This window comes from Culex quinquefasciatus, chromosome 3, assembly GCF_015732765.1.
Source record: "Culex quinquefasciatus strain JHB chromosome 3, VPISU_Cqui_1.0_pri_paternal, whole genome shotgun sequence".
Lineage (NCBI taxonomy): Eukaryota > Metazoa > Arthropoda > Insecta > Diptera > Culicidae > Culex > Culex quinquefasciatus.
In genome coordinates this window covers 62,621,766-62,648,945 of record NC_051863.1, presented here as the reverse complement: position 1 = coordinate 62,648,945, position 27,180 = coordinate 62,621,766, and the positions used below count along the sequence as shown (strand labels likewise).

Here is a 27,180-nt window from a genome sequence, read left to right as displayed (position 1 = left end):
TTACGATTCTAAGAATATTTGCTTAGAAATCAAACAAATGATCGATTTTGGAATGTTGAACATTTTTGAAAAAAATTACCTGTTTTTTGATGCAAATTTACCTCAATTTGAGGGAAAAATGTAAAATTACAACGAAAAAGATAAAATTTTATATTTATTTCGATATCTACCGAAACCACTCTAATTGAATAATTCAAATACATCTCAGCCTTGCCACCGACTCCATATTGTGTAACACAACATCACATGAGGCAACTTAAGCAAGATTGATTATTTGGCTGCATGACTGTGCGCCTGTGTGCTTGTCCTAGTTGGGTAAACTAGACGAATTCCCAAGGTAGTATCGTATAGTACCTACCCACCAAAGGATTCCGGAGCACAACGCTCAACGGAGATAAATTTCCCAATCTTGAAGCAAGCAAGACAGGCTGGCTTTCACAATGGACAATTATTTTAAATCAACGCTCGGATAATACGGGCAATGTTGTTCTAGTCTTGTGTTTCTTGGCATGAATAGCTTCATTTTAACCATGTTTAACAGGTTTAAAATGGAAACTGATGGGTTATAGGTACTGATAAAACTTAGCAAAACATTTACATTGTAGGGTGCACTCATAAGTTTGTATAACCCAACTCGATATTTTTGAAGTTGATGTCAGTAAACGCTTCAGTTTTATCAAGGTATGATAGATTTGGGCTTCCTGAATATTATCCAATCGACAGAATTGAGTTTTAATGAAATTCAGGCCAACAAATATAGTTGGAAAATTTTGGGCATGAATGGCATGGAATCATCTTAAGCAAAAATAAGGGGGTACGCATGGTTGCTGATAAGAGGGTGAACCTGGTGGCTTAAGATGATTCCATAGAATAAATACCCAAATTAACAATTTATGCATTGCCCTAGATATCACTAAAATTCACTTCTGTTGATTGAAGCGTGTTAAGGGAGCCCAAATCTATCATACCTTGACGAAACTGAAGCGTTTACTGACATCAATTTCAAACATTTCGAGTTGAGTATTTTGCCAAAAAATCATATTTTCGCCATCAAAAATACTCAGGACAATTGTTTCAAGCTATTCAACAACAAAGGGAATCACGAAACTTTTCCATTAAGATAATCCACTTCACATAATCCTAGTCCTGGTCTAATGAGCGAATAAAGTCTTCTCGTGTGAAACTTTCCTGTCTAGCAGAACAGACACGAAAAAAGTACACGTGGCGTTACGAAACACGGACTTTTGCCTGGTTGAGAGGCATCAAGCGGTGAAAGCTTTCCGGAGAAAAAAAAAACAATCATTAAAGTTAAGTCTAGCATACTTTTTTTTTTTAATCATAAAGCAAAAAAGATGCAGTCTTTATTTCTGATTCGAGTGAATGAATTCAGTGAATAGTATTTTGTTTTACATAAACACATTTTAACTGTAGAACTACTAGTATGGCGTGTTGTGTGTATGTGTTTTTAAAACACAATTCAATAAAATATCCAAATTTAAAGGCAATTTCAGTTGAACAAATTTCATGTAAAATGTGAAAACTTGTGATTAGTGCTTTGAATTTAGTAAAAAATGCAATATAAATCGATAATTTTATAAACAAAATTAGTTGTAACGAATTGAAGGAAAAAATCCAACATTTTAACAATTTTACCTGAAATTTACGTGTATTTTGTTACAAAGCTTATAAACTTAGTTAACTAAATATAAACATTGATTTTCTTTCTTTAAAACTAGGGGAAATTCTCGTATGTTTGGCAGGTTAAGCTCTCGCTCCTAACTCCGTCCAATTTGCTGGTTTTCACTATTTAAACAAATAATTTTGCAAGACTTTGGATAGAAACTTGCTTGCTCACTTCTTATTGAGCTATTTATCACTCGATTTCAGTTGAAAACGCTTTTAATTAGCTTTAATTGAATGTCAAAGTTCTGACCAGCCAACATTAGAGGCACGCTGGAACTAGATGCTGTTCCGCTATATCAGCAACCTTAGTGATGGTACATTTGACGTAAAAATAATGTTTGAACGCCATAAATCTGATTTTAACAAGAAAAACTAAGACTATCAAAGTCACCCCGGAATTTAAACAAAGAATTTTTAACGTAACTATTTTTCTAAACACTATTGAAAAAACTTTTTTTCAAAAATAGTGCATGGACCTACCCCAGAACATGTTTTAAAAATAATAATCTTAAGAAAAACCTTAACAGTTGGAAAATATATCAGAAACAAATTTAAATCTTATCAAAGTCACCCCGGTTTAGGGTAGCTATTTTTACAACCGCACCACTAACCACTCCATCGCAAGAACCTTACACCCAACCGGCGGTCGCATGATTGTGATACATGGCGGCATGAAAGTATATCAGAATCTGCATGAAAACTGTCCTCATGCATTTTTTGCGATATAGGGGTATGACATTTTTGCCCGTTACAGACAATTATCGACATTACCGACGGCAGATTGATTGTACTGCAGAAAAAAAAATGCTAACAGAACGAGGATTGAACCATCATCTTCTAGGATTCTGATCCGACACGCTACCACCGCGCCATGGACGCTTGATGAATGAAGATGGACAGAGCGCAAACATAATGTTCTCTCTGGAGTGTTGCTCGGGGACGCGCCATCATTATATGTGTTGGTGAGAACTGCAGATCGCTGACGTGTTTACACGCGGGCAAAAATGATCTATGGGCTTGCTGTAAAAAATGTAATAAAATATAACATTTTCTGCAGCAAATCCACTGTTGCAGATTTTGAGATATATTTTTCCTTTGGGTGTAGGAAGAACGCCTTTATTGAGGAGTTATAACCATTTTTTATTAATTTGGGGCGATCAATTTACCCTTAAATTTACCGATTTTCACCTCGTATTCATTATGATTTCGAATAATATTTATAAATAAATTGATTAAAAACCGTCACATTCAAATTGAGATATCTAAAAAAAGACATCGATAGACACGGAGATAGTTTCAGGAAATGTAGTTGAAATTGTTTACTTTCAGGTGCATTGCTCGGTTTTGCGCTAAAATGCGCCATTTTGAAAACATAGAAACTTGAAAATAGGCTCCAAATTAATTAAAATGCACCCAACTGGCAGTCGCATGATTGTGATGCATGGCGGCATGAAAGTATATCAGAATCTGCATGAAAACTGTCCTCATGCATTTTTTGCGATATAGGGGTATGACATTTTTGCCCGTTACCGACAATTATCGACATTACCGACGGCTTTTTGGTTGTATTTCACAAAAAGAAAACCTTAATAGAACGAGGATAGAACTACTAACTTCTTGGTTATTGGTCCGACACGCTACCACCGCGCCATGGGCGCTTGATGAAAAGTGAGTGAAAGAGCACCAACACATGCTTCTCTTTGGAGTGTTGCTCGGGGACGGGCCAGCGTTATATGTGTTGGTGAGAAATGCAGATCGCTGAAATGTTTACACGCGGGCAAAAATGATCTAGGGGCTTGCTGCAAAAAATGTTATAAAATATGACATTTTCTGCAGCAAATCCACTGTTGCAGATTTTGAGATATATCATTCCTTTGGGTGTGGTTATAACTCCTCAATAAAGACTCAAAACATTTTGCTGTCTTCGGCAAAGATGTGTAATTTTATGTCATAAACAACTCTTCAGAGGCCGCTAAAATGCTAACATTTTGAGTTATCACCAAAAAAGTGCTTTTTCGGACCATTTTTTGCAAAAATGGCGTATATCTCGAGTAGATTAAGAGCTTCAAACAAACTTTCATGAGATTTTCTTCTCTACAACTTGGCCGAAGTTACCAAAGCCCTACAACGTCATGCAACAAAGTTAGTTTTTGGTTGACACCCTAGAAGGTCGTCACCCTCTATGTCAATAACTTTAGCCCTTATCAAGTACAACAACTCTTCCGCAGACACCTTTTGACTAGGACGTCAAATAAAGGAGTTATCAATTTATTCCACTTAATTTTGCCATTCCGAACCCTGTGCATTGGCGTCGCGAGCATTGAAAACTTTGAAAACGATATAAACGATGAAAAGCTTAGAAAGCTCCTAATGGAATCCAATAAAAACTGTTAAATAAACTTACGAAATCACGAAAAAAATGAAGCCTACTTTAAGGCAATTTTAGGAGCACATGGGAAACAAATTGATTGTAGCCGGATGAATGTCCTATGTCACAAAAGTTTTCGCTTTAACATTGGACAGTTATGCAAAAACGGACAGGGCAAAAGAAACCGAAAAGCTGCGATAATTTACATGTTCTAAAAAACATCGGTAGACAAGCTGCTACAAACGAGTATATATCGAGCCACAAAATATATGCGCCAGCATTCTCGCACCAGTATTCGAAGCTCAATTTGACAACTTGACGCAGTGTGATTTTTTGGCGATTTTTCCGATTAAAATTCATGCTGAACCGTCTTATTCACGAAGATGAAAATGACGTCCAGCCATAAAGTAAAACCTATAGCTTTCTTTAGTAAAAAAGGCAAACAGTAATTCGTTCTAAAAATTGATCGGGATTGCCAATCGATTTCAAATTTGTTTCAGATGCTCACTGATGGTCTGTACTATGAATGTAGAAAAAAATTTCGGATAAAATTAGAAACGAAAAATGTTTTCGAAGGTCACCAGGTGGGCTTTTACCTTTTTAAGGGATTTTTTTTCTTATGGTAGGTTAATCAAACGGCTCTGACACCAGAACCAAATTGTGAATCTCGATGAAAATTTGGGAGGTTGTAGAGCTCAAAAAATATAATTTTTGAGATAAATAAAATATATGAAATTGAAAAAAATTTACCATATTTTCATTTGAAAACTGTGCAATTTGTTGAAAAGTCTGGCCACATCCGAAAACAGAAGAATATTTGTAAAATAGGCATCAAAATGACCGGGGTTCAGCACACCAGCTTTCAAATGCACTTGTAACAATCAAAATCGAAAATAAGGGAGCCGAGGACTACGCGACAAAAAATTTTGCAAAATTTTACCACACACGGACATCACTCGATATCCACGGAATTTAGTTTCTCAAAATTTGAGCGTTGAAGATAGACGAGTTCTGTCAAGATGAATCGATAGAGCGTCGAAAATCGATGCAGTGTGATTTTTTAAGTGATTTTTCCGATTAAAATTCATGCTGAATCGTCTTATTTACGAAGATGAAAATGATGTCCAGCAATCGATGATTTTGTCTTGTCGCTCTCTCTCTTTTTGCCGACGCTTCGCGTTGCGCAGCAGCAAGCGCGAGGCACTCACACTCATACGGTCACTCGCGCGTTGCTGGCTTATTTCACTCAGCAATCAAAACCGTTCGAGTTTCGACTCTAACATTTCAAGTGGCCATACTTACATGTAGCATTTATTTTGCATTGAATATTTCAATCGATTAAGTTGTTTTGCTTAATATTGAGTATCCTCGTCTTGTTCTCTACATACCTTTCTTTAGTAAGAAAGGCAAAACTTAATTTTGTTCCTTTTAAATATTGGTTAAAAAATTAAGTGTGCACCTAGTACCATGAGATTTGCCGTACACCCAAAGTTAAAGAACGAGGGGATAGTCCTCATGAAAAGAAACGTGAGGAAAGTGCTATATTGCGAGAGTATAGTCCTCTCGCGTGTTCATTCGTTCATTGGAACAGTTCATCCTATGAGTGGCTTATATGGACAAACGACCGACACTTAGTCACCAAACCATGGTGGCCCATACGGCAAAGGCACGGTTCAATATGCCGAAGGTTTTAGGTTCGAGTCTCGGTACCGGTACTTTTTTTTGATAGATGAACTTTTTTGGAAAATGAACCATGAGTAAAGTACTCTCGGTAATTTCGGGATTTATCCTCTCCGTCCGCACACAGTACCATTTTACTACAGAATCGTGCTCTTTATCCTCTCGTATGCCGATGCTCAGTTCTGGGTGTAGCAATTTTTGTCTGTTAATTTTTTGCTTGAAGCTGATTAAAGCTTATGAAAGTATTTGATTAAAGACAAAACTAAAAAAAGTCGGAAAAAGGTTGTTTGATTAACGCATCTATGAATATTAGATTTATGCATTGAGTGTTTAGGTCCATGCAATCAAATACATGAATATCGAAAAAATCTCGTGGTCCTAAATTAGGGTCAAGAGTTGGGAAAATACCACTAAAAACTATAAGAAATAGAGAAGAACTTTTAGCAAAAACTTTATGATGAAAAATCATAATGGCACGCAAATGATTTGAACCAACCATTATCTGCAACGTTTCACCCCAGGAAACCTAATTGCACCTGTCCGAACAAAAACACATCCTTCTTTGATCTTTCACTGGCGGGGCCGGATTTGCTCTCAGGCTCAAGTATATTCTTGGTTTCCTTAAAGCTGTGTGTCTTTTCCAGCAGCTCAGTTCAAAGATTTGCCAGTTTCCCACAACTTTGGTCGTGCAGCTGCTTTTAGCGACATCAAAGCGCCTTGAACCGGAAAATGGCCTCTTTCAACCAGAAAATATGAGAAGAAGCAAAAGGGGATTATTATCATCAGGGGGAGAAGCGTAATAAAAGGATGATCGCAGCGGAGAAGCCGGACAACTGGCAGCTCCGACAGTTAAGGGGGCATTTCGGGCTAGAGAGAATTTACGACCAGCTGGCAACACTTGTTGACAAGCACAAGGATGAGGGAAGTAGTAATAAACCTCCGGGTACAAGACCCCATCATTATCGCACGTAATCCAAAAATGTCATCGAGTGAGATATTAAAGGAAAAATCCGATTTTTGCCCCCGCCGGGAAGGCAGCAGGAAAAAATGACGAGTAAAGTCGTAAAATGCAATAATCAAAGTTGATTAAACTCGGCCAAGGGGAAACGAAATGTCAACAAGGACGGACGCGGACGATTTGTTCAGCAAGTCCCCCACCACAAGGGGATCGTCACAAGGACTTCCGGTCTGGTGTTAATGATGCTCTCCGCTCAGCCTCGGGAGTATTATTAATGGCCTCCGGATAGACGCGCCAGACAGACAAACATGGAAGGAGCAACAGCAGCATCAACAGAGTAGATAAAACAAAGTGGATTAAGTGTGCCAGAGGCCAGCTGCGGACTAACTGGCAGGAATTAATGGAATTTATGTTTTTTTTTTTTTGGGTGGGTTGTGAAAGTCTGCAAAAAGTTTGTTGGTTAAGCAGGGATCAACGATTTGGCTATATTTTCTGACTAAACATGATTATTGCATTTTGGATTAATTTGAGTCGAGGACATGATTGTGAACTTTACAGTTCCAAAAAAACTTGTTGATTCATCCACAAATCAAGTATCAGTAAACTTTGTTTTGCCTTTCTTACTAAAAAAGGTGTAGTTTTACTTTTGAGTTTGGACGTCATTTCTATCTTTATTAATTAAATATTTAATCGAAAAAATGTCGTCGGAAAAATCACTATACTCCAACATTTGCCGCACTATCAGTTGATCATGACAGAACTCGTCTATCTTCAACCTTCGAATTTTTCCCCGTGGATATCATGTCAGGTCCGCCTGTTATGATCGGCATTGCTAAGTGACAGCCAGTAATCTCATAACGAGGTGGAAACGAATGAAAACGAAGCTTCCTAGCAACCATCCGACCCGTAGCCTGATGCTCATTCTCTCTTTCACCTCTCTTTATCTTTTCCTTGCTCATTCTCTGACAGCGCTCTGAGCGAACGAATTTCTGGTTAGAGTCAAATTACTGTGTGAGGGACTTTCTGTTTGTCGTAGAGATATAAATGATATATTTAAATTTTTTGAAACATTTTTATTGAAAAGATCCGAAAATTTCATTTTTAACATTGAAACTCGGACCAATAATTTCCAACTCACACAAAAATCGGAAAAAAGTTGGCCCGACCCCTCTTCGATTTGCATGAAAATTAGTCTTAAGGGGCAACTTTTGTCTCTGATCAAGAATCCGAGCCCCATTTTTCGATATCTCGTGATGGACGTGTTATTTAATAATTTGCAGCCTGAAATGGTGATGCATACTCAGAATTCTGAAAAAACGCCTTTTTTCATCGATAAAAATACACAAATAATTTCAAAAATTCTGCCATTTTTCGTTACTCAACTGAACACGACTCTTTTACAAAATTGTAGAGCACATAATTACAAAAAAAAAATGATTTATAAACATATCTGGAGTTTTTTTTTAAAAGGTCCAATAAACCAAATTTACAGTTTTTGCTTTTTAGGTGTTTTTAGAACCGCCTTGAGTCAGGGGTATTGAAAAACACCCAAAAAGCAAAAACTGAAAATTTGGTTTATTGGTCCTTTTCAAAAAAAAACTCCAGATATGGGATTTACTTATAACCATCTCGAGTTATCATGATATGTTTATACATCAAAACTTTTGTTTAAAAAAATATTATTTTCATCGATTTTTAATCTTTGTTAGGCTGTAACTCGGATTTTAGTTTCAAGCTTTTAAAAAATAGCAGAGGAACTTTTATTTCAAGAAGTATTTTTAAAATGAAAAAAAAACGAAAAGAAATCGAAAATGTACACCAAAAATTAGTTATAACAGGAAAGCAATACATTTTATTCAAAATGTAATGCTTTCAATTGCATATTTTGAAAAATTTTTGCTTTCCAGGTTTTTGATATTATTATTTATTTTATTTTTTCATTGATAATATCTCTTAAACCAGATTTTGCGCAAAAACGCTCTATGGCTTAGAAAATGGCTTTTTAAAGTCACCTGAAATATATAAAAACGAAAATTAAAAAATACGTATTTTGTGTATTCAATTTTTAAGTAATAAATGTTAAATATAAATCCGATTTCTTTTTTCATGTACATTTTATTTCCGAAAAGTTCTAATTTTAACCTACAACTTTGCCGAAGACACCAAATCGATCAGAAAATCTTTTCTCAAGATACATAATTTTATACATTTACATAACCATTTTGTTTGACCACGACCAGCCTCAAAATTGTATGGAGACTTGTATGGAAAAACTAATGCCTCTATCTGGGGCGAATTGGGACAGCAGTTTTAGCAATGTTGTAGCCTAATAATTTGGCATTTTTCAGTGATTTCGGATAGACCAGATTCAGAGCAACAAAATGTGTGCATTCATTTCCATATTTGAAGCTTTTAAGTGCTCTTAAACGTGTTGTCCCTAGTCAGACTGTGGTCCCGCTTCGTCCCAGTTGGCGGTGATGCAAAATTGACGTTTGACATTTCAAGTTTAGAAATCGCTAAATTGTGGAAAATTACTTTGTTTAAAAAAGCTTACATGGCATTCAATAATATTTTTAAATGAAGTGAATTCATATCAATGTGAGCCAGGTTTACGTCACAATTAAACATTATTTTTTGTATGTTGCTTAAGTTCTGTCCAAATCTTTTCCAAATCTGTTTCATATTTTCATGAAGAAAAATAACTTTCAAACTACCTAAACTACATAACAAAATCTTCTTTAAAATTAAATTCCCAAGGCCAATCACTTAACAAATTGTCGAAGGGTCTCATTAAACGAGATCCAATTTGCAAATGAAACCCACCCTCAGACAACTTTCCCCAGTACACAGTGGTCCGAAACCGAAATCTAGCGTGACAAAATTGATACCGGCCACACGTTAAGATTTAGAGCTTTGGTGTCTTCGGGACAAATGATCAGGGTCAATAGGGCCCTAGTAACATTTTAGGTTTTAAGTAGGCCATAAAAGCCTATTTAGGCCGTATCAGGGTTTTCAGAACCCTGATAAAACCTGTAAGTTTAAAAATGTTACTAGGGGGGCATCTTTTGGTATGGTGGACATTAGGGTGGTCCAAATTTTAGGGTGGTTCAGAATTTTTATTTTGACGGGATGACGAGATAGCGCTTTGGTGTCTTCAGAAAAGTTGTAGAAAACACCATTCTGAGCAACTTTGCTCAAGAGCACAAAGCTCTATCTTCAAACGGGAAGTTTCTAGAGCCATTTTTGTAATTTAGGTTGAAGTGTTTATGAAAAAATGAGTTTTTTGAATTTATCAACTCAGGCTTGTGTCGTAGCGAGTTGGTGTCTTCTAGACATTTGTAGAGCTTATCAAAACACACATTTATCTTTCAAGAGAGCAAAAATCGGACCTTTAAAACGAAAGTTATAGCCAAAATACAACGAAAAAGACGCCATTTTGAAATGTGAATAACTCGAAAAGGTGGTGGAGTTTGACCTCGCTCTTAGAAGCATCTGAAAGTACACATTTTAGAGTACATTTGCTGAAAATATCTCGGGGGTCTTTTTTGTTCAACTTATTTGATCTCAATTTGAAAATATGCATTTTTCAATCGTTTTTTGCCCATAACTTTTGATAGAATTGACCAAAATTCATTTTTCAAGAATAAAAATGTTCATTTTGACAAGCTCTACAATTGTCTAGAAGGGCTCAAAAATGTACAAAATGATGTAGTGGTTGTAAAAGAAGTAACAAGTTTTGGCTGAAATATTTCAGGAATAAATTTAATTATTGTGTTGATTCCTGAAATATTTCAGTAAAAACTTGTTTCTTCTTTTAAAACCACTAGATCATTTTGTACATTTTTGAGCCCTTCTAGACAATTGTAGAGCTTGTCAAAATGAACATTTTTATTCTTGAAAAATGAATTTTGGTCAATTCTATCAAAAGTTATGGGCAAAAAACGATTGAAAAATGCATATTTTCAAATTGAGATCAAATAAGTTGAACAAAAAAGACCCCCGAGATATTTTCAGCAAATGTACTCTAAAATGTGTACTTTCAGATGCTTCTAAGAGCGAGGTCAAACTCCACCACCTTTTCGAGTTATTCACATTTCAAAATGGCGTCTTTTTCGTCGTATTTTGGCTATAACTTTCGTTTTAAAGGTCCGATTTTTGCTCTCTTGGAAGATAAATGTGTGTTTTGATAAGATCTACAAATGTCTACAAGACACCAACTCGCTACGACACAAGCATGAGTTGATAAATTAAAAAAAACTCATTTTTTCATAAACACTTCAACCAAAATTACAAAAACGGCTCTAGAAACTTCCCGTTTGAAGATAAGGCTTTGTGCTCTTCAGCAAAGTTGCTCAGAATGGTGTTTTCTACAATTTTTCTGAAGACACCAAAGCGCTATCTCGTCATCCCGCCAAAATAAAAATTCTGGACCACCCTAAGATTTGGACCACCCTAATGTCCATCATACCAATAGATGCCCCTATTGACCCTGATCATTTGTCCCGAAGACATCAAAGCTCTAAATCTTAAATTGTGGCCGGTATCAATTTTGTAACGCTAGATTTCGGTTTCGGACCACTGTGCAGTAGAGAGACAACGGTGACAACGAGGAAGCAGCACAAAATCTGGTCCCAGCTGGGACACGGTTAAACCCGCCGTGATAGACTCAAGTTGTAATTCGGTTCGTTTTTATTAACGATGAAAAGTTTTTAAATTTTAAAGTGGGAAGAGGCAGGAGGAAATAAACTTTTTTCTTCTCTTCTCTATCGAGTCACTCGATTTGAGGGTACCACTTTTTTTTTCGAAATCTGCCATCTCGCTTTTTAGGCACAAATTTATTCCAATTTCACTTATCGGGCATCTTTGCGGGGGTCCCGGCGGGGAAAAGGTTTTTCGCATGGCTGCGGGACCTTCTGGGCGGTGTGAATAGTACCCATTTGGTAATGAGGCTTCGCGTTTAATTTTCGATTAAATTTTTAGTGTGGAAAGCCATTTTTGTTTTGCTAAATGGGTAATTCACCGCCAACTCACACAACAGTTGCCCCGACCCCTATTCGATTTGCGTGAAATTTTGTCCTAAGGGGTAACTTTTGTCCCTGGTCAAGAATCAGAGGTCCGTTTTTTGATATCTCGTGACGGAGGGGCGGTACGACCCCTTCCATTTTTGACCATGCGAAAAAGAGATGTTTTTCAATAATTCGCAGCCTGAAACGGTGATGAGATAGAAATTTGGTGTCAAAGGGACTTTTATATAAAATCAGACGCCCGATTTGATGGCGTACTCAGAATTCCGAAAAAACGTATTTTTCATCGAAAAAAACACTAAATTTTTTTTTAAAATTCTCAAATTTTCCGTTACTCGACTGTAAACAAATTTTGAACATGTCATTTTATGGGAAATTTAATGTACTTTTCGAATCTACATTGACTCAGAAGGGTCATTTTTTCATTTAGAACAAAATTTTTCATTTTAAAATTTCGTGTTTTTTCTAACTTTGCAGGGTTATTTTTTAGAGTGTAACAATGTTCTACAAAGTTGTAGAGCAGACAATTACAAAAATGTTGATACAAAGACATAAGGAGTTTGCTTATAAACATCACGAGTTATTGCGATTTCACGAATATTTGTTTTTGAATAAGTTGGTCGTCGTTGATCATGGCCGTTCATGGTCACCCGCGACAGACACGGACGACAAAACAAAGAGAATCGCAAAAAGTAACTTTATCAAAACTTTTTTTCGTAAAATAGCGATAACTCGTGATGTTTATAAGCAAACCCCTTTTTTCTATTTATCAAAATTTTTGTAATTGTCTGTTCTACAACTTTGTAGAACATTGTTACACTCTAAAAAATAACCCTGCAAAGTTAGAAAAAAACACGAAATTTTAAAATGAAAAATGTTGTTCTAAATGAAAAAATGACCCTTCTGGGTCAATGTAGACTCAAAAAGTACATTAAATTTCCCATAAAATGACATGTTCCAAAAAAATTTACAGTCAAGTAACGGAAAATGGGAGAATTTTTAAAACTTTTTTAGTGTTTTTTTCGATGAAAAATACGATTTTTCGGAATTCAGAGTACGCCATCAAATCGGGCGTCTGATTTTACATAAAAATCCCTTTGACACAAATTTTCTATCTCATCACCGTTTCAGGCGGCAAATTATTGAAAAACACCTCTTTTTTCGCATATTCATAAATGGAAGGGGTCGTACCGCCCCTCCGTCACGAGATATCAAAAAACGGACCACGGATTCGTGATCAGGGACAAAAGTTACCCCTTAGGACAAAGTTTCACGCAAATTGAAGAGGGGTCGGGGCAACTTTTTCCGATTTCGTGTGAGTTGGTAGAGAATTACCTAAATCGAAAGTGAACATTGAAACTACGTAATAGTTTAATTTATATTTTAATAAATCAGCAAATTTTATTCAGTTTGATATTTACTTCCGTAATCCATCCAGAAGAAAGATGTCCTAAATAAACTAAATCTCTTTTCTTCACAATTCCATGCTTATAATTGAACAGTAGATGCGTCTAAATGTTAACTATAAGATGTCGAACCGCTTTCCTGAAAAAGTAAACTGTTTTCCAGTAGTCCCATTTTTACCTAAATAACCCAAAAATCCTTCCCTTAACCCTTAAAAATAATCAACTTGTTAAAATTGAATATTTCTACAAATGATAATTTAAATTCGTCATGCTTATGAGCAGTTGGTCATTCAACCTAACGAGCTGTTCGATAATTTAACGGAGGTCACACGAGTAACATAAAACTTTATCTAAAAACCAATATCCAAGAGATAAGACAAAGCAACAACAATGAAGGCAATCGAAGCTCCACGCTACAAGCTTTCAACTCTGATTAGATTGAGCAGCCCCAGAGATGCGGTTCTGCAGAGTGTATTGTCGAAGATAAAAGCTTCCATTGGAATCAGATCGAGTGGAACCATATTATTACAGCTTCCCTCGTTTCGTCCGTCTTCCGTTTCATGAGGTTCGTTAGGGTTTTGCTGCGTTGACGAGAGATGCACCGAGCGTCTCAAGTGGCATGTTCTATTTTGGGACGACCGTACCGTCCTGGTCCCAGTCAGTTCATTGAGTTTCTTGTCGGGAAGCACCACTTGTAGAATGTTTCTTACACCGGTTGATAGCGGTAAAGACACTCTCAAGAGGAGAGATTATGCACGGTCGTGAAGCCGTAGTGTCGTACTACTATTATGGGTGGGAGCTTTTTGCTACACTATCACTATCTGGAGCTGGTGGTTCGTTATCTATTCCTGGGCGGAAACAGTGACAGTTTAGAAGCAGAACACCGACACACACTCTTCGTGCGAAATTTCTTGAGGTGGAGAGAATAAGGCAATTTTGGTGCAGTTTTTATATGTTTCTACCTCAAACGTATCAGCACTCGAAATCAACATGTTCAAGTTGTTCCCCAACTGTCGAATGACCCACGCCATTCAACTCCCATTAGCGAACGATGCAGCACCCGTGTGGCATACCGGAGAGAGGTAGAAGACCTGCCAGGAATGCTTCTGCATCTCGTTGTGCAGCTTAAGTTCTCACGTGATGATGATATACATCGTGACACTACTCTTCACGAAGCAGCTGCACACGCTCAAGTGACACCACCACACGATGGGAGGATAATGATATCAACTTGCTAATACCGGTTTGAAATATTGATAGCCACCAGCGGAGTGGCCAAATTTGGGTTTAGTGATTTGAAATTGTAAAGCTAGAATTCAAATGGTGTGTTCGTTTGACAAAACCAAAGATTTCTCAATGAATTCAAACGGATAATATCAAATTTGTATCATAAAAACTTCAGTTGAGTGTACCGCTAAGCGGATTACCCTAGACAAGCATTCGTATTGATAGTGCTATTAACCGAGTACGGTTGCAATCATTAGTAAATAGAATCTAGATAATGCCACTCCAAAGTAACGATTCGTTATCGTATATCCGACAGTGCTATAGAGCAAGGCATACCGTACCGTTGACCACCCACGTACGAGCATTCGACGTTCGACACAAACCAAGCACAATCTCACAATTTCTGTAACACGAAACTTGTTATTCGGTTATTTCCAACCCAAAAGCTGCCAATTAGTTTCGTACACTGTATCTCGCCCCAGAATCAGCATCTGTGCCACTTTATCTAGTCTCCTCCAAATCCAACTCCCTTTCGAGCATCTCGAAAAGCTTCCGCTCCGACTGCTGCCGGCGCTCCTCCTCTAACCAATTAGGCAAATGAAGGCAAACTAATTTGGGCCAAATTTCACCACCCAAAATTACTCGAAACCCACACTTCCGACAATTTCCGGGTAGCCAAAAGTGCGGATATCTCGACTCGACTTAACGCCACAAACTATGGGCGCTGAGATTTAGTTCATTGGTTGGCGTGTTGGCACCTTAATTTATAAGGCGTAGGCTGTGTGTACCGATCTTATTAATTGTTTGTCGAGCCGTTTAGAGAGTAGCACATGGTTCGGGGTGTTTTAGAGTGAGCTTTCTGCTGCTGCTGCTGCTGCTGTAGTGGATGGTATCAGTGATAAATAGACGATTGATCTGTTAAAAATATATTTGAATGAAATACAAAATAAAATGAATTAATTACTGCTAAAAGTTACATAATTGAATCAAAACATGTTTACATGATATCCAATTAAAAATTGTATTCATAGGTTTTTTCAGCAATTGAATGGATAATAAGGGATGGAATGAAAAAGTCTGATATTTTACTGGTACAAATATTAATACTCCTCAAAACTAATATAAAATGAAAAAAAAAACAAACACAAATCAAGCCCACTTGTTTTGCTCTGTTTGTTTTTTCATATCTTAAAAAAGTATTTGTTTCAAGATGTGTACAGTTTGTTTAAGAATTTAAGAAATGTTGTATGAAACTCACTGCAAACCTCGATTATTTCAGCACTCTTCGTTTTTTTACAACTCTGCAGAGCCCAAATTGCAGTCTGAAAATTTCAAATCAAAAATCAAATTATTCGCTCTACAGCATTGCCTTGGCGTTCTCGATTGCGAGATTCCTACTCGAAACTAGGTGTCCGAGGGTTTGATTGTTGAGGCAAATGCAAACCTCTTTTTACACCTTAGCTTCCATCCACCCCGGGATTCAAACTGACGACCTTTGGATTGTTAGTCCAACTGCCTACCAGCGACTCCACCGAGACAGGACCCAGGGAGACGACTCCTTCACCTGGACTGAGCTAACGACCTAACCTTTTGGTTAGTTCGGGGCCAACATTTACTTCCCGTCCGACGGAAGGCGTGATCAGACAAATCTCGTCTCGAAAAATGCCACCGGGACCGTCTGGGAATTTAATAGTTTGGAAATTTGGTGTCAAAGGGACTTTTAAGGTAAAATTAGACGCCCGATATGATATCGTACTCAGCATTCCGAAAAAAAATATTTTACATCGAATAAGATACAAAAAAAGTTTCCAAAATTCTGCCATTTTTCAAAACACAACTGTTTTTCATCTAAAACAAAAAAAAAATCATATTTAAATTTCGTGTTTGATGTATCTTTTCATGGTTACTAAGAGTGAGGGTTTGCTTGTAACCATCACGAGTTATCACGATTTTACGAAAAAAAATGTTTTGAAATAGTTCTTTGGTTTTGACCAGGGCCGTTCAAGGTCACCCGCGACTGACGCGAACGACAAAACCAAAAAGTAACTTTTTCAAATTATTTTTTTTTTCGTAAAATCGCGATAACTCGTAACAACCCCTCATGTTTATATGTTAAAAATTGTCTGTCTACAACTTTGTAGAACATTGTAATACTGTAAAACATAACCCTTGCAGGGTAATAAAAAACACATAATTATAAAATGAAAAAATAACAATTTTATGAAAAAATTACTCTTTTGGGTTAACACAGATTCAAAAAGTATATAAAATTTCTCATAAAATGACAAGTCCCAAAAAATAATACAGGTGGGTATCAAAAAAGGCAGAATTTGAATAAATTTCTGTATTTCTTCGATGAAATAGGTTTTTTTAGCAATTCTGAGTACGACATCAAATCGGGCGTCCGGAGAACCATCCACAGATATGACAACATAGTTTTTTGTAAGAATGATTATTCGGGAATTTGGTAATGTAACAAGTTATAATCTTATCCACTTTACTCATCCGGGGTTGTTGAACTCGAATTATTTAATCTCAAATTATGATCAAAAAATCGATTTTTTTTAAAATAGACATTACAGCAATTGGGTCGATTTCATGGCATTTGAATTTTTATTTTTGCTTTTTGGCTGACACTATTTGATGGGCATCCAGGTATGTAAGGTATGTTGCAAGTTCCCATACAAATTTGACAGCTGTCCATACAAAAATTGTATGCAAATATTCAAAAATCTAAACCTTGGGAAGGCTTCATCCATAAAGTATGCCACGCTAAAATCAGCCAAAATCCCTCCCCTCCCCCCTTTTGTCACGCTTTTCATATACTTATAAAAAGTAATGTCACACTTGCTCAGCCACCCCCCCCCCCTTCCCCGCAAGGAAGCGTGACAAACTTTATGGATGACGCCGAAGAAATTTTCTGATCAATTTGAGGTCTTCATGAGTCCAAAGGATGTGATGAAAAATAAATGTTCCAAAGATAGGACATTTAAAAAAAAATATAATTTTTCAACAATACTTTAAATTTTTGCGATAAAACCGATTTCATGATTTTCTCATTTTAATCTAAATTTCAGATAAAGATAAGCATAATATCGATTTTTTAAAGTGTCCATATTTGTTCAGTTCTGAAAATATGGCTTTTAAATAGCTGATTCTTGCTGATCTCGCTTTATCCTTGGAATACAGCTTTTTTGTGAAATTAGTTAATTAAAAATAAGTAAATATTTCAAGGGATCATCCATAAAACCTGTGGACACCTTGGCAATTGTCCACGCTCCATACAAAAAAGATTAATTTTGTATGAACAATTGTCCATGAGGGGAGGGAGAGGGGGGTTGAGATTACCAAAGAAAGTGTTCACGTGGTATATGGATGGTCCCTAGAGTGCATATTTTTCACTGAATTGTTCTCTTCATTACTAACAACTTTGATAACCTTCTAATAATCGAAAAATTTGATAGTAAAATTTGAGGATAGTTGAGTCTGGACTGTGAAGCTTACAAAAAACCTGCAGAATGTAAAATCTGTACCAAATTAAGCAAAGTATCGTTGAGATTGAAAAAAGATATTAAGTCGAGACTTCGTGTTAGATATTTATTGAATATATTCGATATTCAGATATCCATAAACAGCGATTCCACATCAAACAGCACGGAAAAAAGTAAACCATATAGCATTTCAAAAAGGCACATAATTTTGTAAACAAAAGTGTATCCCTTTCACTCAAATGACAGTTTACATAAAGTGTGAAAGGGACACACTCTTGCCTAAAAAAGTTATGTGCCCTTATGAAATGGCAAGAACGATATATTCACGTTTATAGTGCAAATCCACCATACTCATGAATAAATTTCTTCGTGGTTGAGTTCGTGGTTCTAAAATTCATGAACAGGATTCACGATCACGGGAATTGGTAAATATTTTGGTAAATTTTCTGTGAGGTAAGATCCAAAGAAAATGTGCTTCGATTTTTCTCAAATTTTGCGTAGGAGTTCCTTGGCCAAAATAATGAGACCCGTTTTTTTGTTTAGCGATTGGGGTGCTTATCCAAATGAATGAATGAATGAATAAATAAATAAATGAATTATACTATGACATTTCACAAACTGAATAGCTGAATACACTTACAGATCAAATGAAAACTTAGCTTGCTATTTTGAAGGTCCAAAGATCTCACAGCTGAAAATATTTGTCTATGATATTTCAGGATGTTTTACTTAACATATCCAAAAATGGTAAATATCTATTAACAGGATTCTGAGATATGATTTTCTGAAAAAATGGCGAAAACGAGTAGGGGAGAGTGGGGAGACTTGATCCCCTTTTTTTGTATCGCACATAACTCTGTCAATTTCTCACAAAACTATGATCTTTTTGCATGAATTGAAAGCTTAAACATTCAACTATGTTTGGCTGATAAGGGTATTTCATCAGCTAAACTCTTCGAATAATGCCAAGCCTTTTAAAAAAATATTTTAAACCGGCATTTTCAAAATGTTGGGGGTAATTTGATCCCCCTTTCAACATTTTGAAGAAATCTTAAGCAAAATGTTTCTTATTCATCCAAACTTTTAATTTTCTATAAGATACAGCAATTTCACATTAAACCTGTACGTTTGTGTTCAAAATATAACAAGTTTAGCATGTAAAATATTTAAAAACTTAAAATTTTCTTTTTTAGACCAAAATTGAGCATGTTTACAAAAGCTGGTAATTTTTGTTTACAAAACTTTTGAAAAATGGTTCAAACTGCAGTTAGTTATGTACAACCTTGGCTGCGGAGTCGGGTCATATTTCAAACGACTCCGACTCCAACTCCGACTCCGGCTTTCTCAGATTAGCCGACTCCGACTCCGACTCCGACTCCGGCTCCGGCTTTCAACAAATGGTTGGCTCCGACTCCGACTCCGACTCCGGCCTACCAACTCTAGCCGACTCCGACTCCGACTCCGACTCCAGCTTTCAACAAATGGTTGGCTCCGACTCCGACTCCGACTCCACATATTTTTAAATGTTCCAAAAGTTAGTTAACTATTATTAGTTAATTATTTTTAAAACATCGATAAATAGGATTATTTAAATACTCTCTAAGCGTCATGTTTTTCTCAAGAAAAATAAGTTAAGTAAAAGTAAAGTAAAGTAAATAAACGGAAAAAAAGTTTCTAGGTTACAAATTTTATACGTTATGGAAATAGAAATCAAAAAATATTTTCAGTTTTAGAGGCATTTTAGAAGAACAGTTTTGTAAGTAAATTTGGATTTATTTGCTTAACCTCAATTTTGAAAATATTTTTTTCAAAGCTAATAAATTTAAATATTAAATTGTTATTTTTGAATGCATAACTAAAAGAAACCTGGCCTTGATGATCTGTTGAACAATAAAATTCATTTTTTTTCAGGCTGACATTTGTAAGAAGCACAGTGACAGGCACCTTGTTTTTTAAATGACAATTTTAAACGAAACATTTTTTTTTTGTTTTTTTTTAGGACGTACATGGACATCACGCCATAGCTGAAGGAGATTATTATTGCAAATCAATGTATCTAAACAATTTCGTGGAAAGGACGCTTAAGATGTCCTTTTCAAATATCTGTGACATGGAAAATATTTTACCCTGGAAATTTTTAATTTATTTTAATTTTAAAATTTTATATGCTTTAAAAAGGAGGTTCGCGATACTTCGTGAAACCTAAAACGAAGCTTTATGAATGATCTTGCGCCTCCATCAAAATATATGAAAAAACTTAAAATATAATAAAAAACAAATATCCACAAGTAAAATATTTTCTAGGTCACAAATATTTCATTTTTTTAAGGTACATTGATTTGCAATGATTATTAACTTCCGTCATATTGGCGTGGGACATACAGTATGAGAAAATTCGTACCAGTTAATAATATATTGATTTTGTTTTTTTATAATATTTGAAAAATAAATTAAAATCCTATATTTTGTTCTATACATTTTTTTATTAGTTTATTTTTGTACTGAATTCTTGAGATTTGTTCAAAGATAATTTGCAACGATATCAACATAGTTTACCTAAAATCAACATCAACAATCAATGATTATTTCAAAATTTGTTGCAACTTCTTTTGATATTTTTTGATAGTTTCAATTATTTTAAACGCAACACTTTGACTTTCTTGTACTCACACCACACCTCACAAACGGTGGTCATGGCGGCATGAAAGTATATCAGAATCTGCATGAAAACTGTCCTCATGCATTTTTGCGATATAGGGGTATGACATTTTTGCCCGTTACCGACAATTATCGACATTACCGACGGCTTTTTGGTTGTCTTTCACAAAAAAAAACCTTATCAGAACGAGGATTGAACCACCGACTTCTTAGTTATTGATCCGGTACACTACAACAGCGCCATGGACGCTAGATGATAAGTGAGTGGAAGAGCATCAACATATGCTTCTCATTGGAGTGTTGCTCGGGGATGGGCCAGCATTATATGTGTTGGTGAGAACTGCAGATCGCTCAAATGTTAACACGCGGGCAAAAATGATCTACGGGCTTGCTGCAAAAAATGTTATAAAATGTGACATTTTCTGCAGCAAATTCACAGTTGAAGATTTTGAGATATATTTTTCCTTTGGGTGTGATTATAGTGCAATATCACAATTAGAGCTTTTCAATCACAATAAAAAGCTACAAAAACATAATGGCATCTGATGAATCAATTAAAAATATAAGATATTTTTTAAATTAAGCTGTTCTTTAGGAAATACTGAACAATAAAAAAAAATTTTTGTTGAATTTAAGATAACTCCGGCTCCGACTCCGACTCCGGGTTATCAGAAATCTTCGGCTCCGATTTCGACTCCGACTCCAGCTCTTAAAATTTAGCCGACTCCGGCTCCGACTCCGACTCCAGCTGTTCGAGTTTTGACGACTCCGACTCCGACTCCGACTCCAGGTCTCCAAAAAGACCCGACTCCACCGACTCCGGCTCCGACTCCGACTCCGACTCCGACTCCACAGCCCTGTGTACAACTATACTAAAGGAAACTATGTACGAAAACCCAGCCAAATTATTTAATCTTGAGGCTGATTCCAGTGACTGTAAAAATGCAGGGATCAAGTCTCCCTAAACGTACATTTTTAAACAATTGATTGTAAAAATAGTATGACGATCAATTTAACGTCAAATGTGTAAGGGTTTTGGAGTTGATATGTTTATCAAACAATTCATGTATAAAAAATATTTTTTTGAATAATTTTTGAGTGTTTTCTATACTTATCAAAACAAAGAAAAAAGATCTCATGGAAGTTTTTTGCAGCACTTCTTAGAAAAATGTGTGTAACTCAATCCAAACATTTTTTAATTTTTTTCTTTGTTTTCTACAATGAGTTTTAGTCAATTTCGCACAACTTTCTAGAACAAAGTTAATTGTTTTACCCACATGCTGACGAGATACAGGCTTGGGATCAAGTGTCCCCGGGGATCAAGTCTCCCCACTCTCCCCTAATCACCATCGCAATTTTAGTGAAAATAGTTGACATTTTGGTCAAGGAACTCCATGCCAAAATTGAGCCAAATCGGAACACATTTGATTTGGATCCTCCAGGGTATCCCTAAATAAGTTTCGCTTGCAGTTGAGCGGCTTTTGGGAAGGTATATGGCCTAGGATACGCTCTAAGTGAGCGTTGCGACCAACGGCATAATGTGTTTAGCAGTATTATTAATGGCCTATCTACAATCACTTAGCTTAGAACATCTAAGTAAAGTAGTTACTTAGGAAAGTCTGCAACTTACGTTCGTCATCCACAATCAACTTAGAAAACTTGCTGGGCTGATATACGTTGCTATGCAGTTGTTTGTTTACCTTTGATATGGAAACGTCAACTTACCGTAGATTTTGAAATTTTCCAAACCAAACGTCAGTTTCTAATTTGATTACTTTTCCATTGTAGAAACTCAGATTTATTTCCATTGATTCAAATTCCTAAGCTAAGTGAAATTTTCTAAGCTAAGTGATTGTAGATAGGCCATAAGGCAAGCAATCGGAAGTTGCTCGACATTCCCGTTTGTCTTTTTTTATTTTAATTATTATTCTCAAGGCAGACATCTGATGTTGCTGTCTAAGTATTCCCGTTTATTTTCAAGTTTTTAAACGTACATAGCGGTCTCAATTTGTACATCGGTTGATTTAGTCGGTGCAATTGTTTTTTCGCGGTAGAAATTTTTGGATGGACGTTTAAAAAATATTTAATAAAAATAATTTCTTCATCTACTTTTCTATGCCACAAAATCACCGCCGCAAGGGTGACCACGACAATAAACGTCGTTCAAAGTGCGTGGTGACGCCGCTTCCCATACATGGTATCGAAATTTCGTGCATGCCTTCATCAAACCATAACCACTCTCTCAATTTCTTCTAAGTGGTCCTAATTCTCGCGATCCAACAACACGGCAGAGCACGCATCCAGTATGTTCTCGCCGGTCACCTAGCACGGGCGCATTCTCATAACCATAGGTGGGTCGTTTGTTTACTTTGTGTCGGTCGAAATTGGGTATAAACTATTAGCCGACTCGCCAAATTGGGTAAACAAGATAGCTAGTGTGGAATTGAATACATCATTAGGTTTCGATTGATTAGGCTGCGGTTAATTTGTTGCATAAGTACAGTGTTGCCATATTATTAATTACTTTTTTCCATTTATATTCCAGGTCGTCGATCGGTACAACTAATTGACCCAAACAGTGGATTCCAATCTACGTGCTGAATTATTCATGAAGTAATAAGTAACTGCCTATTGAATCCCTAATTTGTGCTAACAATTGATCTGTGTTAAGTGGAATCGAGTGTGACAGAGCAGTACAGAGAGTAGAAAGTATGCTGAACAAAACGAATTCAAAAAAGTGCTTAAAGCTCAGCTGGCTGTGACGGCGAAGTTTAAAAGCTCAATCTAGAATGCCATGCCAGTGCTCGGCGTCAATGCCGGCGAAGAATGGATGGAATTCGATAGGATTTCTCACTTAGACGAAGACCGAACCTCGTATGAGCATTCCACATAGTAGGCTACGCTCACACCCACACGCTCACAGCCCGATACTCAAGCACTGAAACGTGAAAGTCTAGTTTAGAGTAAGATAAGAGGGAGAGAGAAAGAAAAAAAAAGTTATTTCGAGTGTCGTGAGTTGGAGGAGGAAGCATGCTGAAGGACAAGGAAGATGAACAGGAAATATGTAAAGCGCCATCACCCTCATCGGAGGAAAGGTGAGTGATTTGGAGCAGGGGTGAGGGTATTGGTCTAGAATACCAGGAAGTTATCTAGACTGAATTCTATATCTGGAGTTTTTTTTTGTTTTTTGAAAAGGTTCAATTAACGAAATTTTCAGTTTTTGTTTTTTGGGTGTTTTTTTATACCTCTGACTCGGTTTCAAAAACACCCAAAAACCCAAAAATCAAAAACTGGAAATTTGGTTTATTGGACCTTTTCAAAAAAAACTCCAGATATTGACTTTACTATAATCATATTATGATTAAATTAGTTTTACGGGTAGTTACTTCCAGTTATAGCAGGCTCAACAAGAGCTATGGAAAATTGATTCATAATATTCTGTTCTTTTATTGTTGTACTATCCAAAAGCAGAAAAACTTTGTATCAAGATTTGCTGTTGTTCTTTGAAAGTCACAAACTTTGGTAACATACCGCCATGAAAGCAAAATGAATCTCAACCTTTTATTTAAAAAAAAAATCACACGTCAAATGCAGCAAGATTTTGCTAAAAACAGCCATTTCAGTGCTTTCTCAACCTCTATTGTTTTCGCCTGCTTCTTTTGCTAGCAAGTTTTCAACTGATATTTGCACCTTTCAGCGCGCCAGCTTCAGATTTTTTTTGTTCTGAAAAGTGCTGCCAGGCAAAAGATGCATCTCGTACAACTTGTTGAACCATTTTGTGCCCCAGCCTTTTGTGTTTTATCTCACCCAGCTATTGCATTTCGGTATCATTTACGTTTGCTTTTTTCTGCTTGCTCTTCTCAGGAAGCACTCCAAGGAGGTCGAGCTGGACCCGGTGGGATCGCAGAGGTAAGTTGGAGGTGGTTAGAGCAGAAGCTTTCTTCATTTATTCAGGCGAAATATGGTGCAGCTATACCTTTTGCTAACAGGATTGCGATTTTCAATAGATTATGCGTTAGAATTTGGACCCACTGGAAATATCATGAAACTGGCCATCGAAACACAAAAGCTGAAGCTCTCAAAATTTATTTGATGTTATTGAATTTTCCAACAAAAGCTGTTTATACCAGCGGTTCTATGATGAAAGCTGAAGTACCTTTTCAACAGATCCTTATCGCCATGATTTCACAACACCATTTCAAAAAGTCAGCTAGAAAGGATGTATCTGATTCAAAATTTCATGGAACTGGTCACAAATCTGATTTGTAACCAGCTGTGGTTAAAAGGAAATGAATCCTATTGATGAAGCACTGATCAGGAATCTATGACATTTTCCCGAAACCCATATTACCGAAGGGACATTTCCCCGAATGCCACTTCCCCGAAAAGACACTTCCCCTAATAGTCATTTCCCCGAATTCCATTTACCCGAATTTCCCATTTCCCCTAATCGTCCACATTCCCGAATGCCATTTTCCCGAATGGGCCACAATCCCGAATGCCATTTACCCGATTAGTCATATCCCTGAATAGTCATTTCCCTGAATAGTCATTTCCCTGAACGCCATTTCCCCGAACGCGGTCAAGCCGAAATGCCCGGTGCCCCGGAGCGCGCGCGCTCCTGGGCACCGGGCATTTCGGCTTGACCGCGTTCGGGGAAATAGCATTTTACAGTCGACTCTCTGCTTGTCAATATCCAAGGGACCGTCGAGGAAGATAATCATCAGATTACAGAACGATGCAAAATGAAGACTCGATTGAAAATATTTTTTTTCTTGATACCCAGCTATGGGAGAGAATCATGGCAACGTCCATCAAACAAAACCAAACTAATGTCAAACACCCTTTAAAGCTTCGTTTCGCCAAGAAAAATGTCTATGCAAGCCATGAAAACTGAAATTATTGACAACCGGAAGAGATTTTTAAAGCAAACAGGGACTGAAGAATTCATCGATAGACCAGACAGTCGACTGTGTAAGAAAAAAATGATGGCAATTTTTATCACATCAAACTACATATAATATTTCTTGAAAGGTTCGTATTGGCCTTGAATGATCAACTTTCTTTTTGGCTTCACTCAGAACAGACGTAGCATTTTAGGGGGGAAGGGGTGTTGTAAGGTTTGGTACTATTCATTCAAATACAATGAATATTGTTACAGACTAATTTTATACATTCTCAAAACAAATACCTTTTTCTTATAGACATGATAATAATAATGCAATAGAAATTTTGTTATTTTTATGATTCAGAAAACAAACCGTGCGATTTTCGTAGTACAGAACCCCGTTCACACTGATCATTTTATTCGCATTGCTGGTTTGGGATTTGGCGAAAAGTATAATCAACAAAAATTTATACCAGCCTTATGTACCTATTTGTTCGATTTTTGCGTTCTTGAACAAAATTCGAAAAAAATTCCTTGCAAATTTCTCAAAAACAACATTTAATCATGCGGTTGAATACAAATGTTAATTGAACAACAAAAATCTAGTAATTGGGTCCTAAAATTAAGCTTAAATTTGTGATATTATTGTTCACAAGAAAAATAAGCTTTACTAAGTACAATGACCCTTTGTACGACCGCAAAGGATTTAAAAGGGATTTTTAATTCAATTTCTAAAAATTCACTTCACGGCCCTTCTTGGCAGAAAAGCTCCTACTTGACAGCTCGATCCAGGGGGGGCATAGTTGATCCATCGGAAAAATGTTGTCTTGTCAAAAACTTTTTTGCATAAAAATGAATAAAAAAGTTATCAGAAATGGTTTTCAATCGTGTTTTTTACCGTTGTTCATAAAAATTGACAAAGGGCTTTACTACCCAATTTACAACATTTAATCAACAGTGAGATCATCAGCATACCCGAAAAAGCTGTTTGTTCGGTAAAATTGAGAAAGAAAATAACTGTTAGTCATGGAAAAAGGCTTTAGCGAAAATGATGATTAGGGGATATGCAAATTCGAGTAATTTTAAATTTAAATAAACGGCAATTGGCGTAAGTGTCATTTCGGGAAAACGGCATTCGGGGAAATGGCCGATTAGGGGAAATGGCATTCGGGGATATAGCCGATTAGGGGAAATGATATTCGGGGAAATGGCATTCGGGGATGTGGCTGATTCGGGGAAGTGGTATTCGGGGATGTGGCCAATTAGGGGAAATGATTTTTGGGGAAATGGCATTCGGGGAAATGTCATTCGGGGAAATGAGCTAGACCCCTGATCAGACATGATTTTCAAAATTCTGGGGATAATCGGACAAAGGATTGTGGGACGTGAGAACTCTGAAATCCAATACTCAAAATTATTTTGTGGTTTGTATTATGTTGTTGCTTGTGATAATCAAGCAACCATGAAATAACATTCAAATCAGTTCAAAATTATTATAACTGCATCTCATTGAAAAAATCTGAAGGAGCTGCTACACTACGGCAAACAAACAAACTCGCACTTTTTGACAGTTTGCCAGTTTGCCTGGATTTGTGTGTACAAACGTGAGCCTGCATACATTTTGTCTTGTTTGCGAGTTTGCCGCAAACAAGTTTAAGAGTTTGGCAAACTGTCTAACGCGAAAAATTGCGAGTTTGTTTTTATGTATGCGGTAGTGAAATGGCTCCTTGAGTTGCTACTATTTATGACATTTAAAAAGTAAGTGGCGGGGTGTTGTATTTTTGTATTTTGTAGTGG

General features: G+C 36.5%; 1 protein-coding gene across 3 annotated transcripts in view; it reads left to right on the top strand.

Annotated features, from left to right (window-relative positions):
* LOC6046831 overlaps positions 1-27,180 on the top strand; it is a 138,646-nt gene that overhangs the window by 49,211 nt on the left and 62,255 nt on the right. For 2 of the 3 annotated variants that reach the window (XM_038262458.1, XM_038262457.1), the window contains exons 2-3: positions 23,041-23,590; positions 24,360-24,404. In XM_038262458.1, coding sequence (XP_038118386.1) covers positions 23,526-23,590; positions 24,360-24,404 — 110 coding nt within the window. In that variant the 5' untranslated portion in view covers positions 23,041-23,525. Of the gene's footprint in view, positions 1-22,824; positions 22,847-23,040; positions 23,591-24,359; positions 24,405-27,180 lie in introns of those variants that run through there. The other variant, XM_038262459.1, reaches the window with a different exon arrangement.